This window comes from Meleagris gallopavo, chromosome 1 (assembly GCF_905368555.1).
Source record: "Meleagris gallopavo chromosome 1, MGAL_WU_HG_1.1, whole genome shotgun sequence".
In the NCBI taxonomy this organism is placed as follows: Eukaryota; Metazoa; Chordata; class Aves; order Galliformes; family Phasianidae; genus Meleagris; species Meleagris gallopavo.
The window spans coordinates 118746839-118761954 of record NC_139404.1 but is presented as its reverse complement, the minus strand read 5'-3'; the positions used below and the strand labels follow the sequence as shown (position 1 = coordinate 118761954).

At 47.0% G+C, this 15116-nt stretch overlaps 2 protein-coding genes across 2 annotated transcripts in view; both read left to right on the top strand.

Moving 5' to 3' along the window:
* Window positions 1–3708: 3708 nt before the first annotated feature.
* RAI2 (retinoic acid induced 2) overlaps window positions 3709–15116 on the top strand; it is a 32398-nt gene continuing 20990 nt past the window's right edge. Inside the window, exon 1 of the mRNA XM_085211429.1 lies at window positions 3709–3965. The gene's annotated coding sequence lies outside the window, so the exon portion shown is untranslated. The remainder of the gene's footprint in view (window positions 3966–15116) is intronic.
* Window positions 3972–11810, top strand: LOC146545591 (uncharacterized). The gene is made up of 2 exons (XM_085211448.1): window positions 3972–4581; window positions 4662–11810. Exons 1-2 carry the CDS (start codon window positions 4091–4093, stop codon window positions 4693–4695), a joined length of 525 nt encoding a protein of 174 aa, XP_085067574.1. The 5' UTR covers window positions 3972–4090; the 3' UTR covers window positions 4696–11810.

The window sequence follows — 15116 nt, the reverse complement described above, 5'->3', positions numbered from 1 at the left end:
AAACAAAAAACAAAAAAACCCACAAACATATGCACATTCAACTTTGATTTCTGGCTGCATACAGTGATAAGAGATGTTTTTAATGCTATTAATTTCTTTGCTGGAAAATGTGCCCTTCCTCTACCTGTAAATTAAATCAAACGAATAGTTGGTGAAAGCCACAGGGTGAAAAAGTGCAGAAATTGCCCATTTCCCAGTTGGAAGCTGAAGACAGTACTGAACGGAACACCAACATGACCAACTCAGACACAAAATGTAGACCCTGCTAAAGTAATGCTTCTGAAACATACAGACTGTAAAAGAAGGACAAAATATATGTTGCTTTGCATGCTCAAGATACATGAATAAAATTATTTGGAAAGCACTTCAATCGTCATTGTGCAGAAAACCATGTTGGGATTCACCTAATTGTACAGAGACAGTCTGTAATATTGATACCTGACTCTGAACAAATCACCCTCCAATCCCTCTGTGGTCAACAGAAAAATGCAGACACTTGGGGGAGTGATTTATCTCTTCCTAAAGTAGATGCGTAAGAAAGGTCAAATGGATTGCATCCTAAAAGTGCCTATTCCTCTCCACTGACCATAAAGGTTGAAAAGAGTGACTAGCACAGATGTAAATTATAATGCTGGAGACATGAAGCCTGTGGCTTGATGGGGGATGTTAAAGTGTACCCCAATGGCCCTGCTGGCCACAGTAAAAAGGTTTGCAGGACAAAGACAGAGTACTCCTCCTTCTCTCCCCAGTGGCAGATTTTGAGGTTTTCATCAGATGGGAATTTCTGTTCAGAGGCATCGTGCTGTACATCAGCTGAGATGGTGCCATACATCCAGATCCAGTTGACTGGATCCGAGTGGCAGTTTTACAATGAATGGCTCATCAAAATAGACCAAGATCTAATCCTAGATGGTCCTGAAGTGACTGCACAAAGGCACATTGACAGACTGCACAACTTTTCCATGGCAAGTTCTCTCTATAGGTTTACAAACATCTCGTGCAGGCTTGACATGGGACCCACCTGGAAAACTGACTGAGCTGTAGAAAGAAACATAATTATATGCATTACTTCTATTCCAGATTCTCACATTTCATTACCTTCTCTGTGTTTTATCTTTAAATAGCCACACATAGTGACGTACTAGACTTACCTGTGATACCCTTGATCACCTCAATAATTGCTTTCAGGATAATCAAGATACAGTATGATTTCTAATGAACACTCATAATTGGAAAAAATAATAATTGTGAGAGGAGCGTTACCTGAAGCCACAGTGGTTGATTTCAGTATTCCTGAGTTTATTCAGTGTTTGATTCCCAAAACAATTCCTAGGAAGCCAGCAATTCGGTTTCAGATGACGTCAGAAAAAAGGCAAAGAATCAAAAATCAGCAGGTATTATGGTCACATTATGAGCAACAATGCTGAGCTTGGTGATTTGTTATAATGTCACTAAAATCCCTTGATATATTTAGCAAGTGGTAATGGTAAAGGTTATAATTCCTCCGAGGGACGATAGGGATGAAATAAACCACAAGGGTCAAGTGGATTATGACCTCATGAAAACTCAAATAACGGAGATGGAGCTTTATAAACTTCCTTATAATAGATAATGCCTTGAACAATTTTAAAGCTGCTTAGCGCTCAATTTAGAGCAGTCACAGGCTTCCTACCATCTATATATTATTGGGAAAAAAACAAAAACAAAAACCAGAAAATTACTTCCGCCACTAGAAATCCCATCTGCTCACAATTCCCATTTTGCATACAACGAGCACCTTGCTGTGCTCTGAAAGCCCACAGCAGCACAGGTGCACCCATCTATCAGCTCTCTCTACCCAGCACTTAGAGTGTGAGTGCTTACATGGAATTTGTGGATCTGATTTAAAGCCTATAGTGTATCCTGGATTGGCATATTAATAACCACACCTGGCAGCATTTATTTTGCTGCCGCACAGCATTGTCGTAGCATCAAAGAAAAGGAAGATGAATAGTGCTTCAAGCTTTGCATCTTTCGCAAAGGGAAATGGCAAGAGCCCATCAGCAGGGGCAATACATACAGCCCATGCAAATTCTTTCTCCATCGTTCTCTCAGCCACCTGATCTCCCAACGAAGCTCACACAGGCTCAAAGTGCACCAAGTGTGGAGCCCCCCCATGCACCTGAGCAAGTTTTACTGCATGAACACTGTGACAACAGCTCAGGCAAGCCAAAATGCTGGACATGCACGCTGTAGAGTTTTGTGAGCAAACGCCTAATAAAACTCCCCTCTCAAAATCATGGAGCAGTGCTTGAGGCTGCACAATGCCAACCTCCCCAGCATGGAGGTGACATGGCGTTTACAGCTGTGTGACAGCACTGGGGATGGCAGGGCTGCCAGAGCATCGACCTGAGATGTGAGTGGGGCAATCAGCCATCACTGACAGAGGGATCTGTGATTGATTTTAAATTAAGGTCACTGTCCCCGGGCCACAGCTAGATTTGATTACTTCCGTCACATTTTAGAAGGGTGAGAGAAACTTGTTTGCAACCATCCCTCCAGTGACTCAATACATGATGATGGTTTTCCAGTAGGGTTTGATGCATCCAAATTCCACAACGCACCATGTGGCCATCGTGCTGCGGGCATAAGCAAGGCTCTTCTGTAAGGTCTGGGTTGTCAATAACAGCTTCATACCAGTCAGAGCTTCAGCACCACCACCACCACTTTATCTAAGGGTACAAGCCAACAGAACGATGGTTCTGCATCTACACCTACAAGCGACGTCACGCAGTCCATAGTCAAATTCATGGTGGTGTTGGGCAGCGCCAGGTTACCTCAGACAAAACCCACCTCTGAGAGGTGTAAGCAGGCAAATGGAAGCTGCTGACGGACACAAGAAGGGATAGCCAAGGTCTTCCCGTGCTGGTGAGCAAATGTCCAGCTGCAACCAAGCAGCACTGTTGGGAAGATGCAGAGGAGCAGCAAATGTGGAATCCTGTGATGCTACAGAATTTAGCCCCGACTTAACCTAAATTCCTATGTGGCAATGAGGAAGCCACATATCTGGAGCACAGGAGATGACAGCAGGCAAATGGCCATAAGTTATACCACGGAGGACACTCCTACCCTCTTTGGGGAGATGGATGAGGCTGATGTCCTACTAAGTTTTTTTTTTTCTGTTAGTAATTCCTGGGATGTCACAAGTGCACGCGCTTTCTTATTTCTTAAGTCATTATCTGTTTGATCCAGGACCAAGGGTTTTGCAATGCACATTAAACCGCAAGAGGAAATCTTGAGCAGTTTGTTAATATCAGCAGCAATCCAGATGGAATTACCATCATCTCCCGCACTCGGCTGAGGGCACATGATGTAATACCAGACACGGATTTAGCTTAATGCAGCGCACCTTCCGATAAGCTACTGGAAAGGGGAAAAAATGCATGACATCAAAGAAAGCAATTTAAAGAGGACAGATCCATCTTAAAGCCTGCAATATCATGGGGAAACAGGGATAAAATGAGGAATGGGGAGGCGGAATGCGAAAGGTAAAAGGGTAGAAAATAAAGGGAGTAGTTAAAAGAACCCAAAAAGCAAGCAGGAAATGCCGTCGCTCCGCAGACGGCGGAACCTCGCACCGCACAAGCGCCCACTCCCGCACACCTGCCCCCTCTCCGAGGGCCGCCCCATTCCTCCCTCCGCCGGCGGCGCGTGCGGTCGTGGGCGGAGTCTCCCCGCCCGGCCCCGCCCCTCCCCGCCCGGCCCCGCCCCGCCTGCCCGCCCGGCCCGCTGGGGAGCGGCGCGGGACGCGGTGCCGGCGGCCGGGCAGGGCCGGGCAGGGCAGGGCACGGCGCGCGTCCCCGGCGCGGGGCGGCGGCCGGAGCTGGCGCGGGAGGTGGCGGCTGCGCCCTGGCCGCGGCGGCAGAGGCGGCGACGGGGCACGGAGCCCGGCGCGGGGCTCCCGCAGCCTCCACCGGCGGCCGGAGGTAGGTGCCGCGGGGCGGGGCGCGGGACGAGCTGCGGCGGTCCGCGGGCGGCCGGCGGGTGACAGGTCGGCCGGGGCGGTGGCCGGGCTCCCGCGGCCCTTTTGCCGTGCGTTGCGGCGGCCTCGATGCCGCGGGCGGCGGCCCCGCTCCGGCCCGTGACCATTGTCTCCGGCGGCGCCGGGCGGGCGCTGCGGGCCGGGCGCCGCCGGGGCTCGGGGCGGTGCGGTGCGGGGCCGGCGTTCGCGGCTTTGTGCCCGCCGCGGGGCGGCCCGGTGGCGGTGACAGCGCGACTCCGTGGGGCAGCGCCCGCCGTGCGGGGCGTCGCGCTGTCAGCGGCCGCGGGCCGGAGGGCCGCCCGGGTGCCGCGGCTGCCCGTGGGCAGAGCGGGGCTGCCCGGCTTGGCCGCGGACCGCCACCTGCGCTCGGCCCCGAGCCCCGCTCCGAGCCGTGCGGTGCCGCCCCGCGCTTCGGGGGCTGCTGCCGCTCCGGGGATTTTTTGGCCGGTGTTCGCAGAGGGTGCTCTTCTCGTTGGAAATCTGTTTTTAAGCAGCGCTCGCGATGCAGGGCTTAAAATATACGCGTCGTCTGTCGGGGATGCGTTGTTAACGCGCGGAGGGTGAGCGGTTACCCTGAATTCTTTAGGGATTTTCCATTTAAACTCGGCGTGCAAATCTCAGTGTTTTTTTTTTTTCCTAGCAACCTTGCACGTCATTTATCGCTCGCGAAGTGACTGAGCGTGTGAAGTGAAGGTTCCCTCACAAATACGCCGCTGATTGGAGTGTTTCGGGCATGGCGTTATGTGGGATGGAAAATCAGCGCGCTTCCATCTCTTCCCAGTGCGTGTACGGGAATTAGGAGTAGCTTCCCCTGGGTGGAAACAGCTGTGGGTTGCCGCGGTTAATGGGGACCCGGCTGGCTGCCCCGCACCGCTGTGCCCCGCACCGCCGCTCTGAGATCGGCCCTTTGCGGTGAGCCCCGGCGAGGCGCTGGGGTCTCTTTCAGCCTGCGATAGGAAGCCCGACCTGAAGAGGGGATAAACGCCGGTATTAACTCGAGAGGGATATCGAGCGCCTGCCTGTAAGCAGCAGCGAGAGCTGCCTGGGGCAGCCGGGTGCTTGCAGCACATGGATGGCACTATGGGTGTGATAAAGGTGCAGGTAGCTCCAAGCATGCCACTGCTCCGTGCAGATGGCATTGGCTGCCAGCTGGCCAAGCAGAGCCTGCAGCAGCGTGTGTTACAGGGAAGAGATGCACTCGTGTGTAACAAAGGCGCTTGGCTGATCTCCTGTTTGAGGAACTAACTCTTCAAAAAATCTGCTTTCTGGCATTGCAATACCCCGCTTTCCCCTGCATTTGCACCCTTCCTCTTTCCCTGTGGTTGCCCGCACCAGGCTGGGCACTGTGCAGACGCAGCAATCCTTCGATGCTTCATCCCTCTCTAATCCCATCCTGCCCCGCTAATCGCCTCGCCAAAGCTTTGACACGAGGTGGTAAGGACCAGGCGTAGCTGTTAGGTTTGGAGCATACCTGGCATACGTCATTGGGAAATAAAAACTGTGCCTTGAGGATAGATCCTGACAGTGAGAGGGAAAAGCGGCCAGAAAATGGCACCTGAGGCAGTGCTGCACAGCCAGCTGTGCGTGGGGAGCAGCAAGCAGAGGTGGGAGGGCGCAGCTCCCTTGGCGTAGCAGCGGGGTTCTTATTTTAGCGTGGAAGACGGCCAAAGATAAGGAGCGGTTGTCATCCGGCTGCTGGGAGGACTTGTGGAACAACAACAACAAAAAGCTTTGTGGAGGTGGAAATGTTTTCATGTGGGTACTAAAAATAAATAAATAAATAAATAAAAGCAGATAACCTTGTGAGTGATGGACTTGCCACATGAAGCTGGTGGTACAAGGTTCTTCCCGTAAAAACCAGAATGATCCTAATTAAGCCCAGATCCTGTTAAGTAACGCGTGGCTTTATTCATTTCAGATGTTTCTAGGCCCTAGTGATGGGGCCAAATGTGAAGAGTTTGATGTGGCAGAGAGTTTAACCCCAATTATTTTGACATAAATCACGTGATTGTTACAGTAGCCAAGTACATGTGATGGGTGCCCCCGAGCTGAGTAAAAAATGTACATGTATTTTTAAAAGTTTCCATGAAAAACCTATAAAGACCATTAGAGACAGTGCCTGCGGGTCTGCTTGTAGGACACACAGCTGAAATGGGGGCTTCCCAGAGCTGGCAGCTGTAGAGGGAGCAGATAAGTGGTCTCCTTGCAAAGCTGGGGAAGTGCTGGCTTTTCTAGTTGGGGCGGAAGGAGCAGGTTGAGGATGCATGGCGCTGGCTATGGATGGCTTCACTTGGAGGTCAGGCTGCCCTGGGTCATGTTTCCAGAAGAGGCATCTGCAGAGATATTTTTGGTAGCCTTTCATATACTGTCTTTTGAAAGAAGGTGGTTTCCTTTTTCGTTTTGTTTTGCTCAAGGCTTTCTGAATTATCTCAGAAGACACCAGATTTCAAAGAGGAGGTAACCAGCTTCGTGAGAAGTTCTAGGCTTTGAACTATCACTGGCCTTCCTCTGTTCCCCCCTGGAATTTCCTTTCCTGTTTTTTTCCAGTTTTGTCCATCTTTCCCAGGGCACTGAACAACCCAGTAATTTGGCCACTCTGTGTAGGAGCCACTTTGTCAAGTGATGTAGTGTTGCTGGCCAGTTCTGGCTTCCTTCCACTTTCCAGCAGATCTGCCCACATGTACAGCAGCCACATAACAATGCTGTAATACAGGTAAGAAGCAGGTTGACCTCTCCACCCTAGTGAGTTTCAGTGGGGTGGTTGGACATCTGTGGCTGTAGTTCCCCATCCGGTTAGTGCAGACTGGTTTTGAACAGCAGTTTGTCCTCCAATACCTTTGTTTGCTTCAACCTTTCAATTATGTTTCTGCTTTTATTGTGACATGGAAACAAAGAGGCTGCAGAAATACAGTGGCTACCAGGAGGGCCAGGAGAACAATGGCTCTCACGTGCTCTGGCAGACGGTGCATTTTTGGTGGCAAAGCCAGGTTATTTGGAAGAGTGCAGGTCTTGCATTCCAGTGAAAAATAATTCATTAACAGCCATAGAATAATCACTTTGCTCCAAAAAGGCACTCCAGCTGCATTGCACCAACTGTTCTTTTTCAGCCTCTGAATCCTTAATGACAGTAGTAGCTAATTTCTTTTTCTGTGTTTTTCTAACTGCGGTGTCCTATTTTCTCCGAGTTTATTGAGAAAATAATAGAAGTCATTACATAGCTACTTGTCACCTTTCAGAGAAGAAAACTTCTCTCTGGTTGAATGGCCAAGTTAGTTATTTGGTGACTGACTGGAACAATAGCAACTTTTTGTAGCTCATCAGTTATTCATCTATGCTTGCTGAATAAACTAATTAGTTAGAGGAGTGTCACTTAACTTATGGTCCATGAGCATCAGAAGATGATGAATAAAATACTCGCAGACGGTATAGAAATTACACATGTACATTCTGTTGCACTTCAGCAAAAAAAAAAATGGAGTCAAGAAGTGACAAAGTGAGTAATGTGTATTCATTCTGTATTTTTTTTCATGTTTTATTATCTTTGAAAATGTTTGTGACTGTACTGCATGAAATTGTCCTTGGTTTAAAAAAGTAGTTAGGTCGTTCTTTTGTTTGAAGGAAAGATATTGAGGAGCGTTGAATTGAAAGATGTAAAAGGGCAATGAGAATAGAAATGTGAAAAACTAAATAAAATGTAGAATATATTTGTGTTTATGGTGCACGTCTTTCTGGTGGTTGGTGATGGATGGCTTGCTATAGAGCTGGACTCACACGAGGCCATTACAAAGCAAACAGGAGGGGCAATGCGTTGTTTTTTAGCTGGGATTTTCCTAGCCAAGCAGCCAGGCATCGCCACCAGAATAGCAGCCCTCTCCTCCAGTCTTGGTGATGGACGGGCTGGAGGCGAGAAGATGGCTCGGTCAGGCAGTGAGGTGGGGCGGAGGCCTGCAACCCTGTGGTGCCTTGCTGAGAGCACCAAGAGTCAATTAGAATGGATGTACAAATAGCTGTCACTGTGCTTTTTTTAAAAATAAAATCTTATCTACTTCGCTGGGCGGGGAAAAAAAAAAAAGAGAACCATCGTGCTTTGTTTGGAAGAATCTGGTATGTGGTACTGTACTGCACAGTACACTCTTCAGAGTCCTGGAAGAAAGTTAAGGCAGGGGCTGAGCCCAGAAGCCTGGCCTTTGGGGAAAGTTATCCACAAGCTACACTGGGAAGTGGTGGGATCACAGGACTCAGCCTGAAAGAACAATGGGTCTGTAGCCCTGGAGAGTCTCCTGGTGGACAGCAAAGGCTGCTTGCTACCTAGCGGAGAGCGTCTGTTATGTAGCTACATGTGCCCAGGCCCGTACATACTAATTTAAGCCTGTCCTAGAAGAAGGAATGCAGAAAAGAGCCCTGCTGTTGTAGTGGTGAGGTGCAGTTAGTTCATCCCTGGGGTCAGATGGAATTGTCTGTTTTGGGTATGGGAGGATTTCTGTATGGTGAGGGTGGATTCACAAGGCCTCTGTGATGGAAGGAACTGAGTTCTGTGTCACAGCTCTTCTGTGTTGGGCATGCAGGATACCTCAAAGGATGTTGTGCTTTGTAGGGGTTTGTGGTGTCAACCTCGGTATCTTGTATCCCATCCAGCCGTTATATTAAGCAACAGTTCAGCTTAACGAAGACTGCTTGGCCGAGCTCCAGTTGTGCTGGAGTCAAAAGGATGTTGGTAGGTGGAAGAAAGCAGTGGTAAGGAGTTACATCCCTGCTTGCTGAGGGAATGTACTACCCTCTCTGGTTTGGATTTGCTATCTAAGTCCTTAAGTGATTTCTTTAGTTATTTATTTATTTTTGAGATGCTCAGGTAGCAGCCATGGGCCATCCCTTTAGTGTTTTGTCGTGATACCATCACTTGTGTTTTAGGATACGTTCTGGCTGTCATGGTAACTTCCTGTCTTCCAGAGAGAACTGTGGCACCGATGGGGCTAGCCCAAGTCCTGCTAGATACCACAGAAAAGAAAGTGAAAGCAGAGCACTGCGGTAGGCCACAGTCCTCACATTCACAGCATGTAGTTGCAAAGCTGGCTATGGCCTGGAGGGACTTAGCACAGCCTCACAGCCCCTATCCACAAGGCAGCTAACTCCAAGATGGGGAATGCTGATCACGAAAGGGCTCTGGACAGCATGGCCAAGATGTCCAGAGCCCCTTTGTGATCAGCATTCTCCTCATCTTCCCCTCATCTTGCTGGAGAGGCTTGTCAACACTCCTGCTTCCTGTTTGCTTTCTGGTAGGGCTGAAGAGCTCTTTGCTTTGAAGCACAGAGGCCCAAATACTTCAGGGCTCGGTGCTTCTGAAACTGCTTTTCTTGAGGAGAGATGCCACTGAACTTTCAAGGAGCTGAGGTTCTCTTATGTTTAAAAAGGAAGGGGGTGTTTCTATTAGAGTTTCCTGTTTTGAACTCTTTAGTTACAGAAGGATTGTCTTTTTGTGTTTTGTATTTATAGATGTAGTGTGCTTATGTGGATTATTTTCATAGTTATCTTATTTTTATGTGTTTTGATTTGTGCAAATAAATCTTCCTGTTCTATTTGAGGCTGCTGCTTTAAGGAAGTCTAAGTAAGGTTTCCTGTCAGGAATGGTTTAGATGTGGTTGAATCTTGCCCTGGGGCAGGAGAATGGCTCAGACAACTTATCAAGGTCCTCTTCAGGACCTTTCCTATGGTTCTAGGCAGTTACCAGACAAAATAAATTTGTAGAAGTTGTTCTGGTTATACTGATAGGATTTTGCTGAAGCATTTAATATGGGTACTTGTTTGAAAAGGAAATAAAAGCTAATTGCAGTATAGTTACTGCTGCTGAATTTGACAAATATCTCTTAAAATTATGGAGGAAAACAACTGATGTTACATTTTCAGACTAACATTATGATATGACTGTGATTAATTTTTCCAGGAGCTGTGTGGTTTTTATATCTGCTTAAGTGTATTAACATTTTAAAAGGTCAAAGGTAAGCTTTAAAATGGATGCCAAATTAAGATGGATGGGAGGAAAATGACATTTAGTTCTTGTTACTGCATATTGTTTGAATTTGACCAAAGGCAAAAACAAAACAAAGAATCACCCTCCCCCAGACAGGCACAGATGCACATGTACACTCTGTCCACCTGACATCCCAGCATACCTGCTCCAGGAAAACCGTAGTGATGCATTCAGATCCTCACCCTAACGAAAAATTAGTGGTCTTTGCTTCCAGATGGTCTAAGTACTCTGCAAAGCCTCTCTTTTAACTAATATGAGTGAACTCTCTAAATAAATCTAGCTAAAATATTTATATTAGGAAAATATGGCTCATGTGAACCATAACCACCCTATCATTTCCTGCCCTTGCTGTGTTTGAGATGATGGCTTCACTAGGGAGAAGGGACTGTGCTCACTGTGCTCTCATCTGCCTCCACACAGCCCCTAGCAGACAAAGTCCTTCTGAAATAAAAGAAAAAAAACAGGTTACAGTGGGAATGGGTCCTCCACTTTGGTGGGAGCAGAGCATGATTGGAGCTGCTGTATGGAAGGAACCAACGCACAACAACTCTGATTTTGGAGAAAGCAGTATATCTTGCCAGGAGGACCAAACCTGATTTATGCCTATCGTTTCCACTCTTGCCCTGAGATTAGGTTTAGGACCTAGGCTGCGATGCGCCATGGTTTGGGAATTTTGGCCACTCCATTATTTGAGGGACCCAGTGCCTGTTTTAAATTTCCTCCCTGCTAATAAGATGTCATCCTAAGTATCCCTTTTGAGGTGCTGAAAATGTTTGTCTGAGGTTCTGACAAAAGAGAGGGGAAAAATGTGAAGTGTTCAAGCTCTTGATTCTGCTGTGAAAATGTATTTTTCATTTCAAGCTGAACTGATTCCTTCAAGGCCTTGCTGCCTTCCGAGTGGAACAAACAACACACTTATTTTTTTCGTTTTACCAAGAGGAAGGGAAAAAAAATAGTCCTTCAGTTGCTCAACCTAAACATTTCTGTTTTATGATTTTTTTTTTGATTTTTTTTTTTTTTTCAGCTTGGCCACTGTAGCAAACAATTTCATTATTTGCATAGCTCTAATTGCAGTGATTAAACAAACACAGCAAATGCTGACCCTTCGCAGAGCCTCATCACAACCCCTCAGCCAACTTCGTCTGTGTTTTTTCCGCAGGGAGGGAGGGAGGGTGGAGTGGCTTTGTGCTAGGCTGAAAAGAAATTACCGGCATTTATTTATTTATATTCCCTCCATACTGTTAACGCTGCCGATGTAGAGCAAGAATAATTTCACCCATCCTCTTGCTGGCAGATTCAGCAATATCACTGTGGTGTGAACCTGATACAGCTGAAGAACAATCGGGTTTCGAATAGCTTGCTCATGTGTTACTTCCAGGCTGCAGCCTCCAGTGCCTTCATTAGAATAATGCGTAGGATTGATACTGTGCTAGCAATACTGAAACTAACTCTAAGGGCTCGGAAGCAAACATTTACACTTTCATTTTCCATTGTGCAGATGGCAGGTACCCTAATACGGGGTTAAGCAAAATCTTATCTGGCTGCAGTTCCATCAAATTGGAGCAAGCAATTTTTTTGGACATTTTTTAATGACATTTATTTATAGCAGGTAGAGCACAGGCGGCTGCTATTTCTCAGAGTGCTGGAAGAATGTTCTCCAGATGGTGCTTACTGTTTATGCTTTTATTGAGTTCACTTGAACACAGCAGCACTCTACACAAAACACGGAAAATTGGAAAATAAAAACAATTATGTTTTTACAAAGTGCCATGTTATTTGCTGAAATGTCTTATTTGACTGATGAGAGATGCTTCAGGGAGGCACGGGGGATCATGCCTCTTGCACAGGCGCTCCCTGGAATGGGTGCAGGCATCGTCCCAGCTTGAGGGGAGCTGCCACTCTCCCCCACATGGTGGGTTTTACACTGCTGCTGGTGGTACCTTTGTATGTGTGCCTCCCCTTTCCCCAGGGCTATGGGTGAATTTAGGAAGGGAGTGATGATCGCATTGCTGTGATTGAGTTTTCCCAGCCTGGGGTGGGAGAGAGGTGAGGCAAAGCCGTCCCTGATCCCTGCTTGTGCCACCATTCCCCTTGGCTTCCAATCTCCGTGAAAAATAAGGGTTTGAGGTCTTCCGCTGGTCCAAGCTGAAAGCAGTGGGCTGGCACCCAAAAGCAACAATGGGATCCATGGCATCTTTATATTGCAGTGAAGTTGTTGATCCCCACACCGTCCAATGGTGGGTGCGCTCTTGCTGTTTTATTTTTTCAGCCCTGGAACGCTGGAAGCTTTAAATAAGAGAATGTGGAATTTTAAGAATATTTTCTCATTAGTAATACTTGGAACAGTTTTCAAAAATTGTTTGTTTTTTTTCTTCATTTCTTCTTAAGAAAGCAAACAGACTGATCATCAAAGTAGATTTCAACAAGAGGGGGAAAAAAAGCCTTTCAGTAAATATTTCTGGCTTCTCTTAGCAAACAGAACAAAAAGCCAACAACAGTCCGTAGCACTTCAGGACAATTATTCGACCAGCAAAAACCCTCTCCAGTTTAAACTTTCAAATTGGATGCAATTATTATTTCTTTGTGAATACAAGCCTTCAGTTTCCTTTGAAATCCAGTTTCAATCCAGTTCAGTGAAATTGAATTTCAGGAAATGAACGCATGAGCTGCCATTCAACCCGTTTTGGGGATTTCTTAGCTAAATGGTGGTGTGGTGCTGCACAGCACTTCGATTTCTCTCCTCTTGTGACCCAAGAGACAGCCCTTTTCCAACCCGAATTCTTGCTACATCAGCTACATGCTGTTTATCTTCAGCTGCTCCCTTGGCAGTTATTATTTCTTAATGTGTTAATTGTAGTTCCTGGACCCCAGTGTGTGAGCATGTGTAATGCTCGCTGTAATGACGCCGATGCGTTCTGTAGTTCCTGGAATTGCAGAGAGAAGATGTTGTATTTGTCCCAGGCACAGGGCATCCAGTAAGGGAAACCAATTACAAGAATTCAAATAGCATAAAAAGAACAAAGTGGGTAATTGGGAGGAGTATGCAGTGAGGCTTGGGTTTGATTCTTTTTTTTTTTTATTCAATTATGGTTCCAACTAGTGGTCTTGCTTTGTGTGAGATATATATATATATTTTTTTTTTTTAATTAAAACTTGAATTATGTCCATTGCTTTCCTCCTTTTAACAATATTTCACTGTGAATTCATTCCTAATAGTGAGTAGTCAGGGGTAAGGAATGGCTTTGCTGAGCGATGGGGACTGTTAATTATTAAAAAGAAACCTATGGATTTAAAACAAATTAGAATTCATTAAGACGAGGTCTGTTTCCATACAGAGTGGCTGACATGGAGAAGCACATCTGTGAGCCTGGAAAATGGCAGTTTTTAGCCAATGCATCCCTCACAGAAGTGCACCTGTGCTGTAGGGGTCCAGTCCTTGTTGGGGCTCTCGTCAGAGATCCCAGCTTGGATTGGTTTTTGCTGTCCAAATCTGGCTGTGACTCAAGCTGTTTTTTTCTTAGGGGCTTTCTGGGGACCTTTGTAGAAAATCTTGGGGGTTGAATTGATTATTGGATGCCATATACATAACTATGTACAGTTGCAGCCTACTTTCCTGAAATTTTTTGGTGTCCACAAGAAACTCCTAATAAGGAGAGCAAAAGGTGACGTATGATAAGCATTTGAGAATTTAGTTTTATGTTTCCATATGGGCTTTGCACCCCAGGATTTGCTGTCAGGCTGAGACATCCCTCACATTGTCAGCAGCTTCACTGGGAGCGACACACTTGCATGGGGAGAAGCAGCACCACCATTCTGCTGGCTAGGAATCAGCAATAACATTTTGACATCTGTGCAACAGTTTAAAATGAATTATTCAGCACACAGTTCGTGCTTTTGGAGCAGCCAGCGCATCTCTGCCCATTTACTGCTGTCAGTCCGTGATGGAGATGCCACTGGTGCCAGTGGGAGCGGAGCACATGGGCTGGGGGTAGGTTTTGGCCTGTAGCCTGGAACAGAACCTCTACAGAAAACGAAGGGAATAATCTGTGTCGCTATTGACAAAGACCTAAGATCATGATGGTGTGCTGTTCTCTTGGAGTATTTTAAATACATGCTGAAGTAAAGGCTTTAAACAATTAGTGGTTTGGACTGTTCCAGTTCAGACTGTCCAGAGACTGAAGGATGAGATCGGTGCGTTGCCTGTGAATCCCCAGGTCCACCGAACATCCTATGCCCTCTGGGAGCACACCCAGGCACTGCCCTGCAGCAGGTCAGGGCAAGCCCCAGTTTCTGCCAGGCCAGGGACTGGCGTGAAAGAGTCACTGATTCCTATCAGCAGAGAAAATGTGTGAGAGCTGCAGCGAAAGCAGTGTCTGATTGGGAAAAACATGGTGAACAGCAATGAGAATGCGCTGTGGGGAACTGCAGGTGGGGGAGGCTGGGAGGAAGGACAGAGTAGCTGAACAGGTCTGTTTCAGACAGGCTTGTGGGAGCAGAGCTAGGCATTTAGCTTCCTAATTCAGCACAGTGTCCTCTGAATTAAAGCTGCATATGTGTTGTGAGTCTGGCATCTGTTATTTCACAAGATGCCTGTTCTCTGTAGCTGCATTTTAAATATAAATGCAGAACACAGGATGATAAAGTTCAGTGCAATAGGTTATTGGCATTTCCTTGCCTTCCTTTAAGTACTGTGCTGTAGCAGTCCACTGATGATTTATTTAGTGGGCAAAAATTTGGGAGCACATGAATAGCAGCATTGCAGTGTGCAGCAAAGTCAGCGGCCTGGCATTTTCTCTGTTCATGTTTGGGTGATGGAGCACACAAGCAGCCCGGAGGATGTGCAGTCTCCTTCTTGGAGATCTCCAAAAGTCTCGTGGCCGTGAGGCCTGGCATCCTGCTCTGGGTGTGCTGCTGGGGCAGGGTCTGGGCCTGATGGACGCTGAGCTGCCTGCCAGCATCAGACATTTTGTGATTCTTCATGTGGCCAACTGAAAACCCAACCTTCCCCATTTTCTGGCCATACATGTGTAGCAAATAACACCCTACCATGTAAGTAGCCCAGTACTGCAC